Here is a 27,736-nt window from a genome sequence, read left to right on the forward strand (position 1 = left end):
CACAGAGGAGGAGCTGCTTGTTTACACAGTACTCGTTTGGCTCTATGTCAACTTAGATAATTATGTACTATATGGATGGTGTGTGAAATAAAGTTATACTTTATAAGGTGGTAACCCTTTTACTGGGGGATCCCCACCCCCCCAGGGACAGTCAGATCTGTGCAATGTTGCCCTGTGTAAAAAAGAGAAAAAATAAATAAATTAAGATAATGGTGTGGGGTCCCCCTGCCCGGCTATAACCAGCCCCAGGCTCATTGAGCCTGGTCCTGGCTGCAGAAATACAGGGGGTGGGGGGTGGAGTTGGGGTCCCCCTCAGTGGCGTAGCTACGTTTTGGGCACCCCCCCGTCATTAGGGGGGGGCGCCCATACCCACCCCCCAGCCGCCCCGTCAAGCACCCCCCCCCATGCCCCCCCGCCGCCCCGCCGCCTATGCTAACCCCCTCCCCCGCAGTCTTACCTATCGCACTGGTCCCGGCGGCTCTGTTCTTCTGCTGAGGACCACCACAAAATGGCCGCCCCCATACAGCAGACAGTTTCAGAGAACAGTGTGCTATATGGGGGCGGCCATTTTGTGGTGGTCCTCATCAGAAGAATGGAGCCGCCGGGACCAGCTAGATATGTAAGTCTGCGGGGGATTGGGGGGGGTAACTATAGAACCGCAGCCCCCGGCGCCCCCACATGCACAGCGCCCCCCCCCCCCGCGGTGGCGGGGGCTGCGGTGCTATAGTTACGCCCCTGGTCCCCCTGTATTTCTATAACCAGCACCAGGCTCATGGCCCGGTCCTGGTTCCCAAAATTTTGGGGGGACAGGACGAGTAGGGGTCCCTGTATTTCGGCAACCAGCAATGGGTTCAAACAGCCAGCAGACTAATGTCACAGTGGGAGAAGACTGAAGCCTGGGGCTGTCCCCGCTGCCTTCGGGAGGTGGGCACTGGGCTGATAGTAATGTGTAATAAATAGAATGAATAATTATTGGGTTAAGTTGTGGATCTACAAGTCCCAGCAAGCCTCCCCCCCCCCCCCCTGCTTTCAGGAACCACAAGTCTCAGCATACGGGGCATTAAAGGGCCTGCTGGGTCTTGTAGTTCCACAACTTATTCGATAGCAAATTAAATCAAAGACACCCTGAAAAATAAAACATTAATACACACTACAATCTTCCATACATTGTTATCTAGAGGGTCCACCGAAGGCCAGGCCACTTCTGTAGAAATCCATTGGGGTACCTGTAAAAGGGAATTATACTCATCATGTCCTATGGCGGAGATTAAGGGAATTCCCGGTGATGTCATACACTGAGTCCTCCCCCTGCCAATCAGCAGCAGGTTCCAGGGGAGCTCCGCGGCTGATTGACTGTTCATGGCTCCATAGAAGCCCATGTTAAATTTTCAGCCATAAGAATACAAACAGTCATATACTGGCCTTTGTATATATGGAAAATAGGAATTTCTGGCCGCATATGGCATCGAATGGCTAAGAATACGGCCTTCATAGCTATTTAAGCTTTATTATTTAAAAGAAACGCCACTCCTGAGCTGAGCTTGCAATACAATGATGCAATGTTCTATCAAGCTCTCATCTACTTGCCGGGGTTAAACAATATTATAAGCAAGTGATAGTTGAATAATACAATGGGCGGTATTCAATGTGCATTTTGGCGATGTGCAGCGAATCCTGTTTAGGATTCGCTGCACATTCGCCACTGCTCGCTGCGTTCCGGAGCCTCGCCGGCTCCAGTATTCAATGAGTCAGGGGCTCGTTGCCCCTGACCGGCGAATTTTGACTCCTGCGGCGAATGCCGCAGGGAGCCTGAGGACGGCGGCAGGCAGGGAGATGGAAGTCTCCCTGCCTGCCCCAGAACGTTTGTGGGGAGGTGGGCTCCCCGGGAGCCAGGCAGCACAGGCTGCCCCCCCAGGATAGCCAACAGGGGACCGGGTATTCACTACACCCGATCATGCATATGTAATGATCGGGTGCAGTGAATATATGAATATCTAAAGAGCGGCTCGGCTCCGGCCCCCTGCTGGCTGGTCTGTGTAAAAAAAATATATATATATTTTTTTTTAAATTAAATATATATTCATGTGCTTACAGCACATGAATAAAAATAGCATGCCCCTCCTCAGAATAAAATTCCTGATTTTTGGACACCAAATGTAAAAAACAAAACACTTTATTTAAAAAGTTCACATTCCACTTCACCATAAAAAGATAGCGATTGCTACTCGGTGAATCATGGCGAAAAAAACCTTGAAATGTATTCGCCATGTGGTCATTGAATAGGGTGATTCACCGTTTTAGTCAGAAATTCGCCTTACAGCACAAAATCGCCATAAAAACCTGGCGAATCAGCCTCATTGAATACCGCCCAATGTATTTATTTTAAATGGTTATACATATAAATGAATGAAGTGCACTTCACAATGACATTAATGAATAAAAACACATATCAGACAAACAACATAAAACATATAGTGCTGGCTATGGATTTGAGGCAATTAGCAGGCTTGGAATTAATATGGCATACTGTTAGTTCCTTAATGGCAGTTTGTAATCCATTATAGTTACCAGTCCTTATCACAGTCAATGGTCTCCAACAGCGATTGTAGGTGGATAAACCTCCTTGCACAGGTGCAAATTCTGTGGGTGGCACGTTACTCTCCTCCTTTACCAGTGATGTAACTGGAAAATGCTGTCCACTGTAGAGGTGACCCGCTTGGTGTTGCCTTGAAAGGACTGGTGTCTAATATAGCTCAAAAACGCGTTTCTCCGCCTTGTGTGCTTATCGGCAGATGTGCTGAGGAAGCCGCCGATAAGCACACTAGGCAGAGAAACGCCTAGTTTTATGTAGTTTGTCTGGTATGTGTTTTTATTCATTAATGTCATTGTGAAGTGCACTTCATTCATTTATATGTATAACCATTTTAAATAAATACATTGTATTATTTAACTATCACTTGCTTATAATATTGTTTAACCCTGGCAAGACTGCGCCTCTTAAAGCGACAGCGTCCCATATTGGGACAAAGTCACTTCCTGTTTTTCCTAGTATTTTGTAAGAGGCAACACATCCTCTTCTAAAAAGCGGCAGCAGCCTTGCCTGGTACATTGAGTTTCTTTGCGATCTAAATCACCAGGTGGAATACCCCCAGCGCTCCTAGGTGCCCCTAGGGACACTCCTTCTTCCTCTCATCTACTTGGTGGACGGAACACAACACATGGCGTGATCAATGGTGATGGTTACAGCGCTTTAAACCTTTTGTATGTGGGGGCAGCTCAACTGAGTAGTCCATGCTCAATAGTAGTATTAATAAAAGTATTAGTTTGATATGTGGAATGAGTGACAAGATGCTTGTGGTGTGAAATCAAATATGAGTTTATTGAATCAGAAAACAGTGCATATACATGTACATAAGAATAAACGTGAGTGATGAGTAAGTGAACCTTGGATGAGCCCCGTGGGGGAATTGGGCTGCCAGCAGGCTCCTTTTTACCATAAGCCTTGGGGCTTATGTCTCAAACAGGTTGGGGTGGTGTGTGTGTTGCCAATGATAAGCCCTTGCAGGTATAAGGGGTCAGCAGAACCCTTTAACCATAAGCCTGATGGCTTATGTCTTATGGAGGCAAATTGGGCGTGTGGGTGGGGGAAGGGGTATGCCTGTGAGGTGGGTGGGTGGTGCACAGTAGTCCAGAATTCACAGAAATCACAGAGGGGCTGGTGGCAAAGTCAAAGGATGGCTGGGTGGGCAGTGCTGGGTGGTGGCGTCCCGCTCGCAGGGATCTTACCCAGTCAGGCAACTTGCAGAGTGTTCGCAGCGGTGCTGTGCTGGACTTCCGGGCTGCTGCAGCCAGTCCAAGGTGAGAGGTGCTCACCCGGCTGGCAGTGATGTTGGAGCCGCTCTGATGTGAGAGGACGCGGCTTCCACGCGTTGGACACTGCAACATTCAACAAACATCTCGTTTCAGCCGCTAGGGCCTTTGTCAAGGATCTCCTACAAGCACCAAGTCTTCCCCGGACCTGAGTTGCAAGCACACTAACCCAGTGACGTCAGCACGCCGAACCCGGAAGTAGCGTCCGGGACGCACTCGTGGAAGTCACGTCCTCTCACATCAGAGCGGCTCCAACATCACTGCCAGCCGGGTGAGCACCTCTCACCTTGGACTGGCTGCAGCAGCCCGGAAGTCCAGCACAGCACCGCTGCGAACACTCTGCAAGTTGCCTGACTGGGTAAGATCCCTGGGAGCGGGACGCCACCACCCAGCACTGCCCACCCAGCCATCCTTTGACTTTGCCACCAGCCCCTCTGTGATTTCTGTGAATTCTGGACTACTGTGCACCACCCACCCGCCTCACAGGCATACCTCTTCCCCCACCCACATGCCCATTTGCCCCCATAAGACATAAGCCATCAGGCTTATGGTTAAAGGGTTATACCCGCAAGGGCTTATCATTGGCAACACACACACCACCCCAACCTGTTTGAGACATAAGCCCCAAGGCTTATGGTAAAAAGGAGCCTGCTGGCAGCCCAATTCCCCCACAGGGCTCATCCAAGGTTCACTTACTCGTCACTCACGTTTATTCTTATGTACATGTATATGCACTGCTTTCTGATTCAATAAACTCATATTTGATTTCACACCACAAGCATCTTGTCACTCATTCCACATATCAAAGAAATCAAGGGTAACGCTTAACTAAATACTTTTATTAATACAACACATGGCGCGCCAGACTCTGCATCAGCTAGAGCATCTAGCCGGGCCCTGCTACTAGTCAGGTGGTGTAACCTAATCATGGGAGGCCATGTACCCTTAGAATGAAATACAGAAAAAGATAGGACTTTAAGCCCCTCCCTGGCCACACTGGGGCCCAGAACAAAGTAGCAGGTGCTGGATTGAGAAGATGCTGCAGATGTTGCTTTCAGGTAATGGGGACCCCATTGGGCTACCTCCATCAGACCTTGGCTTGGATAAATAGTAACCTGCCCCCATTTCTCTGCACTGCTGTACAGAAGTAACAGTTCTAGACTCAGTAAAGACATGTTACTGGAAACCAGCTATAAAATATTGTACCGTCAATTGATTTCACTGGTTGTGACCGAATGGAATTTATTGTGATGATTAATCGCAATGTCAGTTCTGTATTGATGTTTTTATTTTTCCTGTCAATAAAAACTTTTTGGAAAAAAAAATTGCACAGTTGAAGTCATTTGTTGAAAACACAAACGGAGGTATTGTCTTCCTACATGCTCCATGGGGATTGGTTGTGCTTCTTCAGAGATATGACAAAGTGCGGCTGTTGTGAAGCCACGTGAAACGCGTTGATAATACTCCACCTTGCCTCAAACCCGTAAGTCCCTCACTCCGCCCCACATACCAGCAATTCACTACAGGGTTCCCACCACAACTGGCGCCTATGTATATGGCATTACCAGAGCACGGGACGCCATAAGACATCACTAAGAAAGGTACAATACGCCATTTCTTTTTTATCCTTCACATGGCGATTTGATTTACGATTGACCTTGCTTCATTAACTATATTTCCTGAGTGCCGAGAATTAAAAACCAGGACCAAGATGAACATTTAAGGATAAAATGTCTACTTAATGGACCTTTTTCCGAGCTGACGGAAGGACTACAGTATTACTGTCGTTTATGGTGTATATAATTGTATATTATTTAAACTTTATTTATTGATCATACTGCATTTCTTGCGTTATTATTTAATTTTTCTGTATACAAATTTTATTATTAACAGGGATCTGCACCGGCCTCCATCTTTGGATTTGGTCATGGATCTGGATATTTTATTTTTTTGAAAAAATCATAAAAACAGATAAAATCACTGAATTTTGGCCTATTCTAGTTCCTACTGTATTATTAAGCCCGGTATCATTCAATTCCAGTAAGTTGTGACCACCTCACATCTCACAATATTGTTTTACATTTATTACCATTATTGGTCAAAGGCTGCAGCGAATTGGCAAATACACAGCATATTACACATTATACCTCACAGTATTCTCCATTAGTCACATTACACCACACAGTAATACCCTTATACATGTTACACCACACAGTAGTACCCTTGTACGTGATACGTCACGCAGTAGTACCGTTACTCATGTTATACCACACTGTAGTATCCTTATATGTAATACACCACACAGTAGTACCCTTATACTTGATACACCACACAGTTGTCCTGTTACTCATGTTACACCACACAGTAGTACCATTACTCCTGTTACACTACACAGTAGTATCCTTATACATCATACATCACACAGTAGAACCCTTATACATGATACACCACACAGTAGTACCCTTATGCATGATACACCACACAGTAGTACCCTTATACATGTTACACCCCACAATAGTACCCTTATACGTAATACACCACACAGTAGTACCCATTTACATGTTACACCACACAGTAGTACCCTTATATATGATACTCCACACAGTAATATCCTTATAAATGTTACACTACACTAGAGCCAATTATACACATTATACCATCCACTCCTCATTTCTAATCATTATTCCTCCTTCCCTTCCCCCCATCCGCACACAACAGGGTTACACCGCACTGTGCCAGCACACACACATGGTTATAGTACTCCTCAGGGATTCAGTATTGAATCCCGGCGGTCGGGATCCCGGCGTTCAGAATCCCGACGCCGGAATCCCGACAGCCGAAATGCCGACAAGGGGGGGACGTGGATCGCCCCCCCCTTGCGGGCTCGCTGCGCTCGCCATGCAGCGGGCCCGGTGCCTCGCTACGCTTGGCACGCTATTTTATTCTCCCTCCAGGGGTGTCGTGGACACCCCAGGAGGGAGAAAGTGTCGGCATTTCGTCGGTCGGGATTCCGGCGTCGGGATTCTGAACGCCGGGATCCCGACCGCCGGGATCTTAACTGCATCCCCTCCTCAGATACAGGGCCAAATGTAATAGGGTGCAATTTTTTAGTAACATAAAAAATTGCACCAAATTGCACACGTCACATATGCAATTTTCAGCTAAACATCACACATGTAATATAGTGCGATTATTTTAGCACTAACCAGAAATCCCTTGTCATTTCTGGGGACTTTTTTGTAACAGAAGTGTGCGCATTTGTTTCGACAAATCTAAAAAAGGCATGGTGTCCCTTACCCCCGCATAACCAGCCCCGGGCTCTTTGAGCAGGTCCTGGTTTGAGAAATACAGGGCACAAAGAGCATTGGTTCTTCCCGTATTTCAAAAACAAGCACCAGGCTTTTGGACCAGGGGACAAAAAAGTAGGCATCCCCCGTCTTTCGGAACTAGCACTGAGCTCCAACTGCCAGCAGGGTAATGTTACAGCCAGGGGGCACTTTTTAATACAAGGTCCAAAGCATCACCCCCCGACTGGTCAGTCTTGGCTGAGGTCGCTGGGGGAGTGCACTCCCCAATAAAGGGGTCCCCCCAGGCCTCCCCTTTCCAGGGCTGAAGCCCGAGGCTATCCTTGGATCCCTGGTACCCCTGGGAGTAGGCAACTGGTTAATAGTTTTGATGTACAGTAAAAAAGGAATAAATAAAATAACATTGAGTTCTGCTTTGGAACAACAAGTCCCAGCAAGCCTCCTCTGCATGCAGGGATTTGGAGAACTACAATTCCCTGCATGTGAGGCATGAAGGGGCCGCTGGGACTTGTAGTCAGACAGCATGACCAATGTTAAAACAAGAGAAATAAAAAATTAAGCTTTAATAACATACAAACACACATGCATACAACATACATACTGCACATACATACATACATACATACATACATACATACATACATACATACATACATACATACATACATACATACTTACCAATAGGGACACCTGTTGGACAGTACTCTTCTCCAGTAGAGAAATTCAATATGGACCTGGAAAAAATATATATATACTCACCGAGTCCAGTATAGATTGCATCCTCTTCTCCATGTAGGCAACCCAGGGGTTAATAATAAAATAATGCCGGTCCTGATCCATACCAATTGAGGAGCCGCATGTGTATTTACACACGTGGCTCCTCCCGAGAATGAAGGGCTCTCAGTGTATGGGCCCATGATAGGAGTCGACATAGACACCCCCAAAAAAACAAAGGGTGACATTCTATGGGATAAGAGTTTTTCGCACGTCAGTTTTTCGCCCATTATCGCACTTTTTTTAAATCGCATTTTTGCCTTGGGTTCGCATATTTAATGAGGTGCGTGTTCCGGCAAGAAAAGTGCGTTTGAGTGCGATATTTTGAAACCAGCACCGGGCTCCAACAGCCCGCAGTGTCATGCCACAGCCGCGGGACACTTTTTACATAAGGTCCCCCGGGCGTACCGTGAGCACCGTGGCTGGTCAGCCTTGGACGGGGTACCTGGAGGAGTGGGGACACCCCCCCCCCCCCCAATAAAGGGGTCCCCCCCCCAGGCTTCATCCGTCCAGGAAGCTGTTAGCTCCATCGGAGAAATCCGGTTGTCCCCGTTGTCAGTGCAGGGGTAGCCGGCTCTGCAGAAGGGAGACCAGCGCTGGATCCTGGATCGGTGAGTATGTGGGTGTAAAAGTGAGATGTGTGTGTTTGTGTATGTAAAAAAGTTTTACTTTTCTGTGTGTGTGTTTTCTTTTAGCATTCTTTTTACAGGTGGACTACAAGTCCCAGCGGGCCCATTAATGCCCCGCATGCTGGGACTTGTGGTTCTCCAAGTCCCAGCCTGCGGGGGAGGTCTGCTGGTACTTGTAGTCCTCCTGTATAAAGCAATGCTAGGATTGAAAGATTTAACCCCATCAGGCCGGCGTCCACTGGCCAGGGAAGCCGGTGACAGCCCCGGGCTTCAGCCCTGGATGGGTGAAGCCTGGGGGGGGACCCCTTTATTGATGGGGTCCCCACTCCTCCAGGTTCCCCGTCCAAGGCTGACCAGCCACGGTGCTCATGGTACGGCCGGAGGACCTTATGTAAAAAGTGTCCCCCGGCTGTGGCATGACACTGCGGGCTGTTGGAGCCCGGTGCTGGTTTCAAAATACGGGGGACCCCCAGATTTTTGTCCCCCGTATTTTTGGAACCAGGACCGGTCCAAGAGTCTGGGGCTGGTTTCAGAAATACGGGGGACCCCTACGCTTTTTGTCCCCCGTATTTTTGGAACCAGGTCCGGCTAAATGAGCCCGGGGCTGGTTATGCTCAGGAGGGGGGACCCCATGCAATTTTTTTCTTAAAAAAAAAAAAAAAAAACATTTTTTACCACAGAACCATGCACAGATCTCAATTATCTGTGCAGGGTTCTGGCCAACTCGCATATCAGAACCTGGGGGGTTATTCTAGTCCATTCTTTCTGACAAAATCCTTCTTAGATGGACAAAACCATGTGCACTGCAGGTGGGGCAGATGTAACTTGTGCAGAGAGAATTAGATTTGGGTGTGGTTTTACTTCAAAGTGAGATCTATATTGAAGTGTAAAATCATGCAGTCAGTATTTTCCCTGCACAGAAACAAAATAAATCACCCAAATCTAATTCTCTCTGCACATGTTACATCTGCCCCCCTGCAGTGCACATGGTTTTGTCCATCTAAGAAGGATTTTGTCAGAAAGAATGGACTAGAATAAACCCCTTGGTCTGATTTTTTGCCGAATTTAAGACACATTTCCCAAATTCGCATCTCATTAAATATGCGATTTGTATACTTTTCAATGGGAAAACATCTGGATGCGAGTTCCGGCGCGAGTTAAAATCGCACTTTGTAAAAGTGCGATTTCGTGGCAAAATCTGCGATTTTTGCAGTTTTTCGCATCTCATTAAATATGCGAAAACAGGATTTTGGCCGGTTTTTGCGCAAATTTCGCCAAAAAAACACAAATCTCATCCCATAGAATGTCACCCAAAATGTCTACTTTTTGACCTGATGACATTTTATTTGTCAGCATTTTGACCCTGTCGGGATTTTAACCATTGGCTAATGGTGGTCGGGATATTGACCATCGGGATTTTGTCTGTCATGAAATCATACTGAGCCCATCTGTGCATGTTTCTGGTAATTCTTCTGCTAGAAGCAAGTCTATGGCAAAACATTTAGTTTAGGGGTGTGCAGTGGCCACTTTTCGTGTTTCATGTTTTGGGTCTGGATCTGTTCCAAAACACCACCCTTTCTGAGTTTCGTGTTTTGTGTATTAATGTTTTGGATGTGTATTTAAAAAAAAAAAAATCACTAAAATAGCAGAATTTTTATTTTTTTTGCACCTACACTACGCTATTATTAACCTCAATAACATTAATTTTAACTCATTTACATTCTATCCTGAACACCTCACACCCCACAATGTTGTTTTTAGGCCAAAAAGTTGCACCAAGGAACTGTAGCTGGATGACTATGGTAAGCGATAGTGGGTGGCAAAAACGGATACGGTATGAAAACCCGACTGTCAAAATCCCGAATGGGTCAAAATACCGACAAGGTCAAAATCCCGACAAGGTCAAAATTCTGACATTTGAAATCCCGACAAGGCCAAAATCCCAACATTTAAAATCCCGACAAGGTCAAAATACTGACATATAGAATGTACAGGTGAAACAGTCAACATAGAATTTGACGGCAGATAAGAACCACTTGGCCCATCTAGTCTGCCCCCTTTTTTAAACATGTTACCTCAAACCATATTTGATCCTTATTTTTTTGTAAGGATATCAATATGCTTATCCCAAGCATGTTTAAATTGTACTACTGTATTTGCATCTACCACCTCTGATGGTAGCCTATTCCACTTATCTACTACTCTTTCTGTAAAAAAATCCTCCCTCTAGTGTCAGTGCATGTCCTCGTGTTCTGTTGCTCCTCTTCCTGTGAAGAATGTCTCCCACCTGTACCTTGTTAAAACCCTTGATATATTTGAAAGTTTCTATCTTTCCCTTCTCTGCTCTAAAGTATACATATTAAGATCTTTTAGTCTTTCCTGGTACGTTTTGTGATGTAGGTCATGCACCATTTTAGTTGCTCTTCTTTGTACAGTCTCTAATGTATTTATATCCTTCTGGAGATATGGCCTCCAGAACTGAACACAATACTCTAGGTGAGGTCGTACCAATGACCTATACAGTGGCATTATTACTTCTTTCTTTCTACTGCTGATACCTCTCCCTATGCAACCAAGCATCTGATTTGCCTTCTTCATTGCTTTGTTACATTGCCTACCCGCTTTTAAGTCCCCTGAAATAGTGACACCTAGATCCCTCTCTTCCTCAGTAGTTTCCATTATAGTGCCATTTATACTATATTGAGTCTTTGGATTTCTGAGACCCAAGTGCATGATTTTGTATTTTTTGGCATTAAACTGTAGTTGCCATTCTCTTGACCATTTCTCTAATCTACCTAGATCATCAATCATTGGTTTAACCCCTCCTGGTGTGTCTACTCTTTTGCATACCTTTGTGTCATCTCCAAAAAGGTACATTTTACCTTCAATTCCATTTGCAATATCACCAATAAAGATATTAAAAAGCACCGGTCCAAGTACAGATCCCTGGGGTACTCCACTTATAACCTTTCCCTTCTTTGACTGTACTCCGTTTACTATAACTCTCTGTTTTCTGTCCTGCAACCACGCTCTTATCCATTCAACTATCTTAGAATCCTATCCCAAGCTTTCAAGTTTATTTAACAGTCTGCGATGTGGACAGTGTCAAAAGCTTTACTAAAGTCTAGATAAGCTACATCTACAGCCCCACCTTGATCTATTACTTTAGTCACCCAGTCAAAAAAGTCAATAAGATTTGTTTGACATGATCTTCCCCCAGTAAACCCATGCTGTTTTGGATCCTGTAAATTGCTGGTTTTGAGATATTCTACAACTCTTTGTTTTAAGAGTGTTTCCATCAATTTCCCTACTACTGATCACTGGTCGATAGTTGCTTACCTCTTCCTTGCTTCCACTTTTGTGCAGTGGGACTACATTCGCTGTTTTCCAGTCCTCTGGGATTACTCCAGTAGCTAGTGACTGGTTGAATAATTCTGTTATTGGTTTTACCAGCTCCCCTTTAAGCTCTTTTAGTATCCTTGGATGTATCCCATCTGGCCCCATTGATTTATCCACTTTCAGTTTTGAGAGTTCTGTGAGGACTTTCTCCTCTGTAAATGTACTTGTCTCTCCCTCAGTTTTCTGACTATACTTGCAACTTAACTGTGGCCCCTTCCCCTCTCTTTCAGCAGTGAATACTGAGCAGAAATAATTATTAATATTATCTGCTATTACATTGTCCCCCTCAAGAAAACTTCCACTCTCTGTCTTCAGTCTAATTATTCCACTTTTTGTTTTTCTCCTTTCACTTATATACCTAAAAAAAAGTTTCCCCCCCTTTACCCACTGACTGGGCCATTTTCTCTTCAGCCTCTGCTTTTGCACATCTGATTACCTTCTTAGCCTCCTTCTGTCTAACAAAATACACCTCTTTGTCCTCATTCTTCTGCGTCTGCTTAAATTTCTTAAAGGCCAACTTTTTTGCTTTCACAATACTTGCTACTTCTTTTGCAAACCACAATGGCTTTCTTTTTCTTGTGTTTTTCCTAACTCTTTTGACACAAAGTTCTGTTGCTTTTAGAATTGCACTTTTTAATTTTTTCCCACTTATCCTGCACTCCTTCCAAGTTCTTCCACTCTGTCAAACATGACTTTGTGTCGACGGGTCGCGAGGTTGACATGGGTTTTTTCATAGGTTTTTTACCCCCATGTCGACATGTTCGACACGGACACAGTTGGAAGTGAACCGCAGCCCCTCGCAATGCTCGCTGCGCTCGGCACACTGTTTTATTGTCCCACCACGCCCTAGTGGATGGTAGGGCATGAAATACCGCCTGTCGGCACGTCGGGTCAAAAAACAGTGGAAAAACCCATGTCCACCTTGCGACCTGTCGATATAAAGTCATGTTGACTGTTTCACCTGTACATTCTATATGTCGGTATATTGACCATGTCAGGATTTTAAATGTCGGTATTTTGACCTTGTCGGGATTTTGTCCTTGTCGGTATTTTGAGCCATTCCGGATTTTGACCCTGTCAGGATTTTGACCGTCGGGATTTTGACTGCATCCCGGCACAAACACGTGGTCCATCTAGTGGCACTTCAGCAGCAGTCAGGATGGCAGTTTGAAAAACTACTGTAGGCTGCAAAGAGCACATAATGGCAAAAGAAAGAGGTGCAACATGGAATTGCCCTTGAGACCTCCCACCCACCCATATGTTGCGTAAATAGGACATGCACACTTTAACAAATCAATCATTTCAGTGACAGTGCCTACCAAACTACTGTGACTGAAATGATTGGTTTGTTTGGGCCCCCACAAAATAGAGAAGCAATTCATCTCTCTTCCTGTACAAACTGGCTCTACAGAGGCAAAATGTCATCCTCCTTCTCTGATTCCTCGCCCCCTTCCGTGTGTACTTCCTCATCCTCACAGATTATCAATTCATTCCCGCTGGACTTTGAATTGATCATCCATTTTGATGAACATCATCTTCTCCACATTTTGTTGAAGTAACCTTCTATGCCGCTCTGTGACCGCTCCACTAAAAACTCTTTTGGAGAACTGACTATATCCAGTGTGGAGGGGGACAACTCAGGTAAAATATAGCCAGTTTGTACAGGGGCTTCCAAATTGCCTCTTTTTGCTGCCAGTACAGGTAAGGACTGTCTGACCTGTCTACGTTGATGCTGTCACCAAAGTACCCTCCACCATTTTTTCAATGGTGACAGCATCGCATGCAGTGACAGTAGACATGTCAGCAATTGTTGGCAGGTCTTCAATCCGGACCAGATCAGCAGGTCTTTGCTCCTTTGTAGACTTTTGTCTGTCGGAAACAGAGACACACCATACGCTTTAAACTTAGGATCGAGCATGGTGGCCAGAATGTATTCCTCTGACTTTAATAGACTGACCACCCTCATATCCTGGCAAAGTGTGTGAAGGGTTTTATACACAAGAGCTACATGCTTATTGGAATCGCTGCGCTTTAGCTCTTCCTTCACTTTCTCCAGCTGCTTCTGCGACAGCTTGATCAGGGGAATCACCTGACTCAAGCTGGAAGTGTCAGAACTGATTCACATGTGGAAATTTCAAATGGTTGGAGAACCTTGCACGGTACTTGTGTAATAGAGCGGTGCACGGCTACGCTATGTTTTAAGCGTACTCTAAGCTACGCTGTCAGCATAGCCCAATGGCTGCCTAGCGTAGTTAGCATAGTGACTCCGCGGCAGCCTGGCTCTGTCCCCGGTATCCCTGGCGAGCCTAGTGAGCGCCTCTCACACAGTGCCAGTAACAGCCAGATCCCCTGCGCTGGCGGACGTCGGCGGAGAGGGGATCCTGCGGGCACCGACGGAGAGGCACTCCATCTGTCTGAGGCACAGGAGCGTCTGAGATGCAGGAGCATCTTAGTTGCTACTGTGTCTCAGTAATAATTGCAGCAGGGTATGGCAACGCGCAAGTGCGTCTCATGCAAAATAAAGGAGTCATTTGTCAGTGCTCAATGTTACATACTGGCAAATGCCTCCTTTTCAAACCCCCACTATCCACGCCAGCCCGAAGCATGGCGAGAGCAGTTAGCCCCGCGAGGGGATGTTACCCATCCCCCCGACCTGTTCATACCCCTACTATCCACGTAATATCCCCTACTATCCACGTGGAGTTGATTTTATACAGTGTGGAAAGCGCAGCCTGAAGCGTTTTGAGCGCAGCGAGCCCCACGAGGGGACGCGTTACATGTCCCCCTGACCTGTTCATACCCCCACTATCCACGCCAGCGTGGAGTTGACTTTATAAAGTGTGGCGAGCGCAGCGAGCCACCGAGCCCGAAGCGCAGCGAGCCCCGCGAGGGGATGCGGAATACATGTAAAGTAATCCACGTCCCCTTGCGGGGCTCGGTGGCTCGCTGCGCTCGCCACACTTTATAAAATCAACTCAATGCTGATGACGATAGTGGGGGTATGAACAGGTCTCGGGCATACGGCTCGTGCGCTCGCCACGCTTCCGGCTGGCGTGGATAGTGGGGGTAATACAAGGCACTTATTGCATGTTACATAATTGCCTCCTTAATAAAAAAAAATCCCTATATCTGTATTCTGTACAATTTCTATAGACCACTTGGTCTCAAACTCGTGAAAAGTGAAATAATTAGCTCAACCTGTGGATCTTTTCAAATGTGTCAGTCAGTAATGAATGCAGCTGTTGAGTGACCTTGAAAACGTGAACTGTGTGGGACCGACTTTGAGAACCACTGCTATAGACTATAGTATATTTAGCATGAATAGTGCAGGGAAGACACAAAACATCTGTATCAAGAATAAGTCTCATGTGTAAAACACCCTCTGGAAATCTGTCTTCAATTCTCGCTGTGGCAAAAAGTATTTAATTATCTACAAAGTGGGCTATTACGCCTTCAAGAAAACACCTAGGTAATTAAAGCTGTATATTGCTGGGCGATTTCTCTATAAAAGGAAACTTCAGCAATTCTTCACAACACAACCAATGACAACCACAACACAACCAATGACAAGCACTGTAAGTATGGCACCCTGGAATGATGTTACACCACTTATTATGCCAAAATAATCACCTTGATATAATATGCATCAGGGATGTTAAGGAACCATCTGAGTAGGATTTCCTTCCTCAGGTACCCCTTTTGGATTACTTCGGATCCTGGACCCCGGAGACATCAGCCCTGGAGCCCAGGACCCCGGACCAGCCCCGGAACCAGGACCAAGGCCCCGGAACCGGACTCTTCAGCCCAGGAGCCCCGGACCCAGGATCCAGGGACCGACCTACGGGCTCAAGGTAGGTAAGTATCAGTATGTGTGGGCTGTGGATGTATTAAACTTTTAATTTTCTGGGTGTCAGTGTGTGTTTTATTTAACTATTTTTTGTACTGTGGAACTACAAGTGCCAGCGGGCCCTTTAATGCCCCGCATGCTGGGACTTGTGGTTCTCCAAGTCCCAGCATGCGGGGTAGGCTTGCTGGGACTCATAGTTCTACAGTATAAGACAATAGTTTTTATTCTTTTTTTTTACACTTTTCATCAGCCCGATGCCCACCGCCCAGGGGCATCGGGGACAGCCCCGGACTTTCAGCATGGGCTGGTAAGTCCTGGAGGGGGGGGACCCCTTCATTGGGGGGTCCCCACTTCCCCAGGACCCCTGCCCATGCTGACCAGCCACGGGGATAATGCTTTGGCCGTGGGACCTTATATAATAAGTGTCCCCCGGCTGTGGCATTACCCTGCTGGCTGGTTGGGTCTGGTGCTGGTTCTTAAAATACGGGGGACCCCTAGTCATTTTGTCCCCCGTATTTTGGGAACCAGCGCTGGACCTTGAGCCTGGTGCTGGTTTCATTAAATCAAGGGAACCCCTATTTGTTTGTCACTCTGATTTTATGATACCAGCACCGGCTTTTTGAGCCCGGGGCTGGTTATGCTCAGGAGGGGGGACCGCACGCCGTGTTTTTTTTTTGTTTGTTTTAACTAATTTTTTTACAACAGAACCATGCACAGATCTCAATGATCTGTGCATGTTTCTGACAAAATCGCCAGTCAGAACCTGGTCTATTTTTTTTTGCGATTTTTAGTAACCCTTACTAAAAATCGCAACCCATTAAATATGCGAGTTCTATACTTTTTAATGGGAAAACAGCTGAATGCGATTTTTAGTCTAACTAAAAATCGCACCTTTAAAAAATGCGAATTTTTCAGAAAATCGCAACATATAAAATATGCAATTTTCGGAAAATGTCCGAATACGGCCGTTTTTGCGAAAAAAAATCGCAAAGATAAAAAAACCGCACCCTATTAAATTTCGCCCAAGGTGCCTATAAAAGTTGAGAGCCAACTTTATGGGGAAATAAGGGAAACTCCTGGTCACAAAGAAACCTTTATATGCACATAGGGCTGGGGAGAAAGGTCCGTCCTTGGAAAGAAGAGGGAACTTTGGAAAAGACAAATATATTCCTTCTACTGAAAGAATATGCTCCTTTCTTTCTGTGTTCGTGAAGGTCAACATCATTAGGAGAACGACCCCTTCCACCTAAAGGAACAGCGCACAAGTGTACACTCTTTTGTATGTAGATAAATAAAACATACATTATTTTAGCAGAATGGTTTTGCAGAATGTAGCATTACGAGATTAAGCCGAAATGTTTCATTTTTTGTTATATTTTAGATGTTTCAATTGTTTACATTTTAGATATTTTCACCACTATGGTCAAATCTGCTTTGTCCAACTTTTGTTTGTTTGGATTTTATGCTGTTACATATTTAGGGGTAAATTTATGAAGATGAGAGGTGTATTATAGATAGGAGGTTGCCGGTGGCAACCGAACAGATTCTATCTATTTAACCTTCTAGAAAGTGCCAAATAAATACTGTAAGTAGAATCTGATACTCAAAATCTTGCCTTTGTTTGCAGTACAGAGTGTGTGTGTGTGTGTGTGTGTGTCTGTGTGTGTGTGTGTGTGTGTGTGTATGTGTGTGTGTGTGTGTGTGTGTGTGTGTGTGTGTCCTACCATATGTTTCAATTGCGAACACTTTGCCACAGAGACCTTTAAAGCAACATTTTTTATTTATATTATTTATTTTATATAGCAGCGCAGGCACCCCCTCACCTGAATGCGCTGTCAAAGTAGTGGGTCTCCCTGTGCGGCGGTGGGGGGCAGTTCTCCCTGTGTGGCAGAGGGTGTCTCCCTGTGCGGCGGTGGGGGGGTCCAGTCTCCATGGCCCTTATTCTGATTGACGCGGACTTTACCGCATTCTTACGGATCGCGTCTTTTCGGCGTCTGCGCATGCGTGGAGTACGCAACGCGCATGTGCCACGCCTTGACTCCGTACCAGTTCGGCCAAATCCCGTACAAAACTGTTCCCCGCAATCAGTCGGGAAATATGGGCGTATTATGGGCGTCATGCGGAATGTCACATGGGCGTAGTTTCAAAGTGGGCAAAACGGGGCGGAAACATGGGCGGACACGGGGGAGTACACTTATGTTGGGGGGCGTACATTCGGATAGCACTCCGAATGCACGCGATCAAAAGGGGAAGAAATGTGCGGTGTCCACAAGTGTACTATTGCTTTGCGGACACCACTCGTTCATGCGGTAGGCGAACGTACGCCTAATGACTACAAGCATTAACACCTGAACCCAATAGAATCTACTCCTTTACTCATTACTCACTAATAGGCCGCTTGTCAGTGCTTTAATTGAAACCATTGCACTTCAATTGCTGTAAGGGTTAATGTGTGCAATGCATGTGTTAGGCATGCTTGTAAGGATATATTGGCATCTAATTGATTCCAATTCCAAATAAGCAGTTTTTTATGAGGATAGGTAATTGAATAAGTGGGTCATGTGATGTCTTGCAGAAGATACTTAATAGTGGGTTGTTTGGCGTAAATACTCCGCTTACGTGCGGTAGCACCGCTTGGCTCCCGTTCGGATGCGGTATTCCCGAGCATACTCTGTAATACTCTGTAATACCGTGCAGAATCGGAGTGTTTCTCCCGCACACGCATGGTTTGTATGTCGTCCGTAAACACGCCCTGTTCTTAAAGAGTGAGTCCGTCCGAATGCGGAGGACACGTGGGCGTTTCTACGGACGATGGCCGCATGCGGAAAAACACCGTGGCGTGCGGACCGCTCCGTAAGAATGCGGGAATATCCGCACCGATCAGAATAAGGGCCAGAGAGAGATGAAGCTCAGAGCAAGAGGAGCACATGAAGAGAGTAGCACAGAGAAAGAGGAAGCGCAGAGAGAGAGGACCACAGAGAAAGAGGGAGAACAGAGAGAGAGGGAATGCAGAGAGAGAAAGAAGTACAGAGAAAGTAGTGCAGATGAATTGGTAGTACATAAAGGCATGGGTCCTCAAACTGCGGCCCTCCAGATGTTGTGAAACTACAAATCCCTGCATGCCTTGCCACAGTTTTAACACTCCCTTATAGCAAAACTGTGGCAAGGCATGCTGGGATTTGTAGTTTCACAACATCTGGAGGGCCGCAGTTTGAGGACCATGCATAAAGGGATGGAGCACAGAAAAAGAGGGAGTGCAGAGATAGGGAGTGCAGAAAAAGAGGGGCCGCAGAGCGAGAGGAAGCACAGAGAGAGAGGGAGTGCAGAGACATGTAGCACAGAGAGAGGGCACAGAGAGAGAGAGAGAGAGAGACAGCAAGCACTTACCCTCCCGTGATTTGTGACCTTCCTCTGCGAATCACCCACCCCATGACCCACGAAGGGTGATGCCTTTCATACTCCCTGAAGAATGCCGTCCATAGGCCCTGAATTTAAAACTTACAATTTAACAAGTAAATAAATATAAATCTTGCTAATACTTATATATATATATATATATATATATATATATATATATATATATATATATATATATATATATACACATATATATATCTATCTATCTATATATATATATATATATATATATATATATATATATATATATACTAGGTGATTCATCGCGCCCTACGGGCGCTCTTCACACCGTCGTTAGGGGCTGCGCCCCCTTAATTTGTGAACATTTGTATATGAGAAATATGGTTAGAATTGTATGAAAGATGCCTGTATTGCAACTTGAGTTATAGGTGAAATGTGTTAAATAGAGAGCATATGATTAGGAAGGGGGTGTGTATTGTTTTGTTTAATTAAAAAGCGGTTACAGAGTAAGATGTACATTGATAGTGTGGATGGTACAGTGACATTTGTGGGTGTGGGTGGGGGGGGGGGCTGTGTGTGTGTGCGTGTTGTTTAGCTGTGTGTGCAATAGTATAGTAGGGTGTTTCTGAGTCAGCGGCTCCCCACTGGCGGAGGTCACAACACAGGAAAACAGGAGGCTGGGTAGTGATAGGGGTGTGTGGACATAAGGGGGACTAAAGAGGAGGGTGGAAAATACTGTGCAACTTCTGCCAGTGGGTGAGGGTCCAGTGTGGCAGTACAGGAGTACAGGATGGTGAACCTGAGTCAGTGTCTCCTCCTACTGGGTGGGAGTTAGGGTACATGAGAGCAGGAGGCTGGGCTATGAGGCATGATAGGGGCATGTGGCCAAAACAGCGTCAGAGACTCCCCAGTGGTGGAAGTTACGGTTCAGGAGAGCAGGAAGCTGGGTAGTGATAGGGGTGTGTGAGTATACGGGGGACTAAAGAGGGGCTTAGGGGTGCCGTGAATTGTGGGGGGTGCCGTGAATCAAGGGAGGGAGGGGGCGCAGGTGTCCGCGAATCGCGGGAGAGGGTGGGGGTCCACAAAGCATGGGAGGGGGCGTGAACTGCGGGAGGGGGGGGTTGCGAATTGCGGGAGGGGGGGGTGTGCGGGGGGTGACGTGAATCGTGGGAGGGGGCGTGAATGTTGGGGGGGGGGTGTGCAGGGGGTCCGTGATTTGCGGGAGGGGGGGCACGGGGCGCGATAAATCACCTAGTTGGTTATATATTCTTGTAGAAGGATGGTAGGATGTTGCTGTCATTCAGAATGCATTTACATAAACAGTAATAGTAGCAGTAAAAGATCTGACTTAAAACACCTACAGTAAAACAGAACAGGTGTTATATATTATACAAAGAATTGGTTGATGATGTGTAGGTTGACGTGCACATAGTTGTCACTGTAAGAAAATTGCTACAGAAAAAAATCAACACAGAAAGGTCAACACATGTAAATGTTGACATAAGTGTGGCACTTCATTGGTGTCCATGTCGACACATGAGAATGAATATGAAAACATTCAAAAAAGAAAAATAAATCTTCAAAAACTCATGTCAACCTTTTTCATTGTCGACCATAGCCGTGTCAGTGTTTTGCATGTGCCATTTAATCCTGGGGTTGCCGTGAATCGCGAGCGGGGGTGGGTGGGGGAGGGAGGGAGGAGGTGAGGTGTGTACGCGAATCACGGGAGGAGGGGTCGTGTGTGGATGCCGTGAATTGCGGGAGGGGGGGTCGCGGGGGGGGTGTGTGGGTGCCGTGAATTGTGGGAGGGGGGACGCGGGGGGTTGCAGTGAATCGTGGGAGGGTGGGTCGCAGGGGTGGGGGGTTGCCTCAATGACAGGGGGTGGAATCGCGGTAGGGGGGGTCGCGGGGGGTGGGGGGTACCGCGAGGAAGGGGGGGCCTGGGAGGTTGGCACAAATCGTGGGAGGGGGGGTCGCGGGGTGCCACGAATCGCAGGAGGGGGTGTGTCACGGGGTGGGGCCGCAAATCGCTGGAGTCGCCGCAAATTGGGGGGGGTGTGCTGTGAATTGCGGGAGGGGGGTCACCGGGGGGTGCCGCGAATCGCCACAAGAAAAAATCAACACAGAAAGGTCAACACATGTAAATGTTGACATAAGTGTGGCACTTCATTGGTGTCCATGTTGACACATGAGAATGAATATGAAAACATTGAAAAAGTGAAAAATAAATCTTCAAAGACTCATGTCAACCTTTTTCATTGTCGACCATAGCCATGTCAGTGTTTTGCATGTGCCATTTAATCGTGGGGTTGCCGTGAATGGGGGGGACACATTGCTCTGTTTCTGGACTTTCTTCTTAATTTATGGATTACCATCACCTGTGCTTAAACACCTTTCTTATCAATTACCCTGTTTAAAACAGGTGATGACAATCATAAATTAAGATGGAAGTCTACAAACAGAGCATTCTGTCCCTCCTGGAGAGGGTCATGTTGGGAGGTATGGAGGTGTGGGGCGCTCACCTGGTGTGTCTGGTGAGTAGCTGTGTCTTTGCTGTGTAACATGGAGAGGCAGAGGGTGTCTGGCACTGTGGGCTCACTGGGCTGGTTCTCTGTCGTGTGAGTCAGTCATGTGAGTCAGAGGCTCCACCCAGCGTTACAGCTTCAGAAACACTTTGAGTGACAGATGTAGCCAAATATATACAGTAAGAGATATATATATATATATACTCCTGTTATTATACTGATCTTTCTCTTCGCATGAGATATTCCCTGGAGTTCATGTCAGGCCTGAACACTATGATGAAACATTTCGGCAGGAACATACAGATCACCAGAGCCCAGCTAGAAGCCAAGATGGCAAATATCTCCATGGCCACAGTGTACTTGCCCTGAGCACTGATGGAGGCCGGGATAAAGGAGACCCAGACACTGAGGAAGGCCAGCATGCTGAACGTAATATACTGGGCCTCATTGAAGCTGTCAGGGAGTCTCCGAGTCAGGAAGGCAACAATGAAGCTAATGGTGGCCAGAAGGAACAGGTAACCCAACATGGTCCAGAAGGCAATGGGGGAGCCCTCATTACACTCAACAATGATGAGTCCAGGTTTGGTGTAAGTGTTGTACTGCAAGAAAGGAGGGGCGAGTGACAGCCAGGTGACACACAGGAGGAACTGTAGCAGGAAACAAGTAGAAATGATCATGTAGGACACTTGAGGTGTGGTCCATCGCCTCAGTCTGCTGCCTGGTCTGGTGGCCATGAAAGCAAGGACCACTATGATGGTTTTTGCCAAAATACAAGATATACAAAGAGCAAATACTAGGCCAAATGCAGCTTGGCGTAGCAGACAGTTCCCAGGTTGGGGATAACCAATGAAACCTAAAGAGCACAGGAAGCACAGAGACAAGGACACCAGCAGAAGAAAGCTTAGAGAGTAATTGTTGGCTTTCACTATGGGCGTGTCCCTAGAGTATATAAAAAGCACTAAAATTATTAGAGGAACGGCTGAGGACAGTGAGCTTGTCGCTGCCAATGCTGCTCCTAATGGATCTTCATAATGCAGGTACTCCACTGGCTTCTCTAGGCATTTGCTTCTTTGGAGATTCGGCCACTGGTCCCACGGACAGTTCAGGCAATTATAAGAATCTGAGCAAGAGAGAGATATTAACAAAATTGAAAAGCAGAATGTAATTAATATTTTACGTTTTGAGTGAAGAAAATAAATATACATATAACAGTAACCTAATCCGGCCATAGACATCACTACTGTATACACTGTATGGCCAATCAATCAGATTGTACAGTATCTATTATTTTATAGAAGGTGCTAAATTAAAAATAATAGGATAAGATAGGTTGCCCATAGCAACATATATTATATGAGCAAATTTGAATCAAAATCTAACGGACATTGAACGGTTTTCAGCCGAAGCAATGCCAATTTGATCCCAATGTGCGTCCCTGCAACATCGACATCGAATAGAAAAATACACTGTGCAGGCAAGACTATATAGTCCCAACAAGTTCGATCCCAACTTGATCCCAATCGAATTGCAAGTAAAATCACACTGTGTGAACACCCCTTTACACTGATAATTTAGGCCCAACCACTTAACTGTTCATTCATCTTTTGAGAAGAGCATAAGCTATCTCTCACTCTCACAATGATCAAGGGTGCCAACAGCTCTGCCGGGCCACGGTAAAAATGAGGCATGGCCAATGGGAGGGGCGTGGCCAACAGCAGGGGGCATAACTACATCCCAGTTTAAAAAAAAAAAAAAACAGAAAGAAAATACTTAGCAGGGGGGGGGGGGGGGGTGCGAGGGTAAGACACCCACTCAGGAAGAGGAAACATGCTGCAGCTGCCTCTCTCCCCTGCTCAGCACACATCTGGGCTGGGAAGAGAGTCTGTGCTCTACTCCAATTGCCCAGCTCTCTGCAGCAGGGGAGGAGAAGTGGGACTGACAATGAATTATATTCCTCTAATATCTCTGGTACCTCGGGAATCTACCAGCAGGTCCATCACTCACCTGACTGGTTAGATATTTCTCCTTGTAGACAGGGGACACATTCAAAGCAGCAGACAGGTTGTCCTCTTATAGTCGCCTTCCTGGTACCTGGGGGACAGCTCTCACTGCAGACCGAGCAAGGGGTCTGGGGATAGGACACAACGGTTAGTTTGTCTTTCTTAGACAAACACCATAAAGTGCTGCATCTCCTTTGTCATGTTATTCTCAAGACAATATTTATATACAACTGCCAATCTCTACAAGTCCCACCTCTTTTTTCCCCATTGACCACAACAACTGACTTGAGTTGATGTTGAGAACTTGACCGGAAGATGCGATGGTGTCATAACTTCCGACCTTGGCCAGTTGCATTGTCCCTTCTTGGGTCATCTGCCAGTTCACAATGTCATAGGCGGCAGGGATGTCTCCATTATCATCAAAGTAAATGTCGCTCCCGCTGCTCAGTGTAACCCTCACGTTCCTGATATAGTGCAGGAGCTGGAAGGTGGATAAACATTTGTCTTTAAAACTGTTTATTCTCTTTTTAACTGTGTTAACAGATATCTTTGCATCTGTGTTTATGTGTATGACTTTGTATTTGTGTGTCCATACATCTTCTGCTGCATGGTGCAAAAGGATAGGAGTACACCCATAAAAAATCATTAAAAAAATACCTACCTTCTGCAGTACCTACCAGATATGATGACTCCTACACCAAAGGTAAATATCAAAGCTTTGAGAAATCCATCTAATAATACATATTATTGTTTTGGACAGTGTTTTCATTTATCATTACCTGCCATGGCTTGAAATGCAAAATGTCCGTGCAGCTCATAATGTTAAACGTTCCATCTCTTGCTTTGCAGTTCTTCAGTTCTACTAAAGCTTTGGCCACCACATGGACAGCAGCGTAGTAACCATGAAGAAATGTTAAGCTATTGGTGTAAATAAAGCTGTTCCTGATGCTCTCTATGTTCTCCGACCCTGTGCATTTTTTTACAACCTGCTCCAAAGGATCGGTTGAGTTTTTCTCATACAGAAACTTACAGTTGAAGAGTTGCTCCCAGTATAAGCTCACCCAGGAGCCTATCGCTGAAGGTCGGACCTTGTTGAGGTAGTCAATCAATCCTGGAATCACTCTGTTGTTGATAAATAAACCGATGGACCCTGATAAAATCTGTGTAAAGCTTGAGGCTGAGAACAAATTAGTCATTGACCAACCAGCATTGGAGACAAAAATCTTCCCTTTGATTTGCTGTTTTAACATCTCACTCATGATAGCAATCAAATTAGCCTCAGAAGCGAAGATAATAACAACCTTAACTGATGACTCCTTGATGACTTTGACTATGTGGGGGGCGTTGCTGTCTGGTTGAGTTAAACGGATGTATTCCGTGAAGGCCACACATGCTCCAGCCTTTATTATCTCTTCCCTGATTGGCTGAATCCCCTGTAAACCATAATCATTGTCCACAGCCAACAAACCCACCCAGGTCCAACCAAAGTAAATAATAAGTTTAGCCAGTCCTTTAGATTGTTCCTTGTCACTGGGAACAGTTCTGACAAATGAGGGGAACATTCTACGATTGCTAAGTAGAGAGATGCTTGATGCCCCACTGATCTAGCAAAACAAAAACAAAAAATTGTACAGGTCTACAATACCATGATTTTGCATTATTTCTGAATTATTGCATTTATACATCAATTTCTTATTTCAAATATAAATGTTATAAATGTTGTTACTGTATTAAAAATGGAATAATAATAATAACAATAATTAAAATATTCTTACCTGAGGGTATCTCAAGACCCCCAAAATATTGGCCAACATAATTGAATTTGTGGAAAACATAGATCCTATAATAGCTGTGAAGATTTGTTGTCCGTGACACCGGTAGTTGGGGATGGCCGTGCCAGACTCAGATAACAATTGTAAGGCTCCTTGTACCTCATAGTGGGGTACATTACACGTCTTATACACCTGCAGCCCTAGCGTCAGGTTGCCAAGAACATTGGGATTCATGTTGATCTCTTCTACAGCAAACATCATGGCTAGAAGTTGTTGGTATGAATTCAACCAGAATCTGCAGGTTATAAATAAGTACATACCGTACAGCATAAATCAATACAGCTCTATACATAAAATAACATTTCAAACTAGTAACTACTGTAAGTTGGTACAGTCTAATTAAAAGTATTAAAGCAGATGGAAAATGTATTGTGGAACTAGCTCTCTTATGGGAACCCTAAAGATGCCAATGTCCAAATCCTAATTGAATTTCAATCTGAATCTTTATACGTAAAATACAATAAGTACACACTATACAAATTTTCTGTGCTACACACTTTTTGTTATTTTTGAAAAAACTGCTGATTTCTCGTTACATTGGATGGTTTTAGGGTTAGGCACGAGATTAAATTAGATTAGGTTCACTTTATTGTCATTGTATATGCACAAGTACAGGGCAACAAAATTTAGTTTAGCACCCAATCAGATTACAGGATATGCCCGCACTGAATTTGGCCATCTCCGGCTAAGATAAAAGTCAGTCTAACCTTCCCCTTTCCCTAATTTCTGAGCCTTCAATAAAGCCATATCTCTGCATTCATCCACTATTTGTGGTTTGGGTACACAGTAATCTGTTTCCACATTGTAATAGTGGCAAGGCATAGTTATTAATATACACATGTGGGCCACAGGCAGCCTGAGGGGCAAATATACCCCAATCTGTAAGTGCAAACTTATCATGCTACACCGAATCCGATCCTTCTGGCCAAACCTTGATTGTTCTCACTACTGGCTTTACTCTTTTTATGTTAGTGGAAGATACATGGGAGTAAGAAACAACGAAAGATGGTCAGATTTTCCCAAGTGAGGGAAGACAGATGCTGTGTAAGCTTCTCCAATATTTGTGTATACATGATCCTATATTGTATTGCCTCTTGTATGACAAGAGACGTGCTGAAGTCTTCAGATTTTAATAATTAAAGTCCTCCACAAGCAAAGGTGAACCTACCATTGGTACAGGGGGTGCATTGCACCGGCATCCCTGAGGACTAAGGGTCCCACTGCTGCCATCCACTGCTGTGTTGTATATTGTGAACTTGGGTTTTAGTGGTTGATTGGACCCAAATCACATTTTTGCTCCGGGGCAATCACTTCCAAGTTCCACCACTGAATTTAAGATCAACTGAGCAGTGTATTTCAATAATGAGAGTCTGTACACAATACTTTATTAATGTACACACACAGACATCCGCCTATGGTCTTACCAAAGTCCTCTGTAAATGTCCAATGCTCTACTATATAGCCGTTTCTATAAAATTGTTAACATTGCAATCAAAAAATCTCTTACTCTCACTTAGAGGGTGGTTAGGGTTAGGCTGTGGAGGGGGGGGGGGGTAAGGGTTATGGGCAGGGAAGGATAGAATACTTACCTTGCAGGTGTAGGGATTGTGCTCTTCGGAATTCCACTATCAACCTTCTGACCAACATCATCCCAAGTGTTGAGATGGGAAAACCAAACCATGCAAACACATGTCTGATGTTAAAATGTTGGATTTTATCAATACTGGCTCTATGGAGCAGCATCAAGGAGGAAGCATAAGTAAGACACCACCTCCATTAACTCAAAGGTCTATGTCAGGTATATAATCAGGTTCAGAGGCTACAGGAATTCAGCATAGATGGCTAATGTGAGATTTTACAGTGGAATGCAAGGAGGAAGCCACTACCCAGACAGAAAGATTAACTGTCATTGGAAAAATTCCGATAGAATTGCAACTGGATCTTTTTTTTGAAAATCCATACACAATTCCCAAACCATTGAAAGGATTTTACTGTCTGTGCAAATGTTAGTAGGTCTGAGGCTTCCACTAATCTGTGACCTAGACATGGTGGAAGCCATCATTACTGACGTCACAGACCCTACTCAAAAGAAGGATTTGGCATGCCAGCATTTTTTAAGACACACTCAGAAAACAGTAGGTCAATACCCATAAATGCCAGCTTTCTGTCAGTAAAAC

At 45.4% G+C, this 27,736-nt stretch overlaps 1 protein-coding gene across 1 annotated transcript in view; it reads right to left on the reverse strand.

The window, feature by feature from the left end:
• Window positions 1-27,240, reverse strand: part of LOC146073371 (extracellular calcium-sensing receptor-like) — a 38,979-nt gene extending 11,739 nt beyond the window's left edge. The window contains exons 1-6 of the mRNA XM_083180550.1: window positions 27,149-27,240; window positions 25,503-25,794; window positions 24,968-25,331; window positions 23,981-24,213; window positions 23,732-23,855; window positions 21,946-22,847 (exon numbers count right to left, since the gene is read on the reverse strand). Of these exons, the coding sequence (XP_083036676.1) occupies window positions 21,946-22,847; window positions 23,732-23,855; window positions 23,981-24,213; window positions 24,968-25,331; window positions 25,503-25,794; window positions 27,149-27,240 (2,007 nt within the window). The remainder of the gene's footprint in view (window positions 1-21,945; window positions 22,848-23,731; window positions 23,856-23,980; window positions 24,214-24,967; window positions 25,332-25,502; window positions 25,795-27,148) is intronic.
• Between the last annotated feature and the right edge of the window lie 496 nt (window positions 27,241-27,736).

Source organism: Crinia signifera, chromosome 4, assembly GCF_055691185.1.
Source record: "Crinia signifera chromosome 4, ASM5569118v1, whole genome shotgun sequence".
Classification (NCBI taxonomy): domain Eukaryota; kingdom Metazoa; phylum Chordata; class Amphibia; order Anura; family Myobatrachidae; genus Crinia; species Crinia signifera.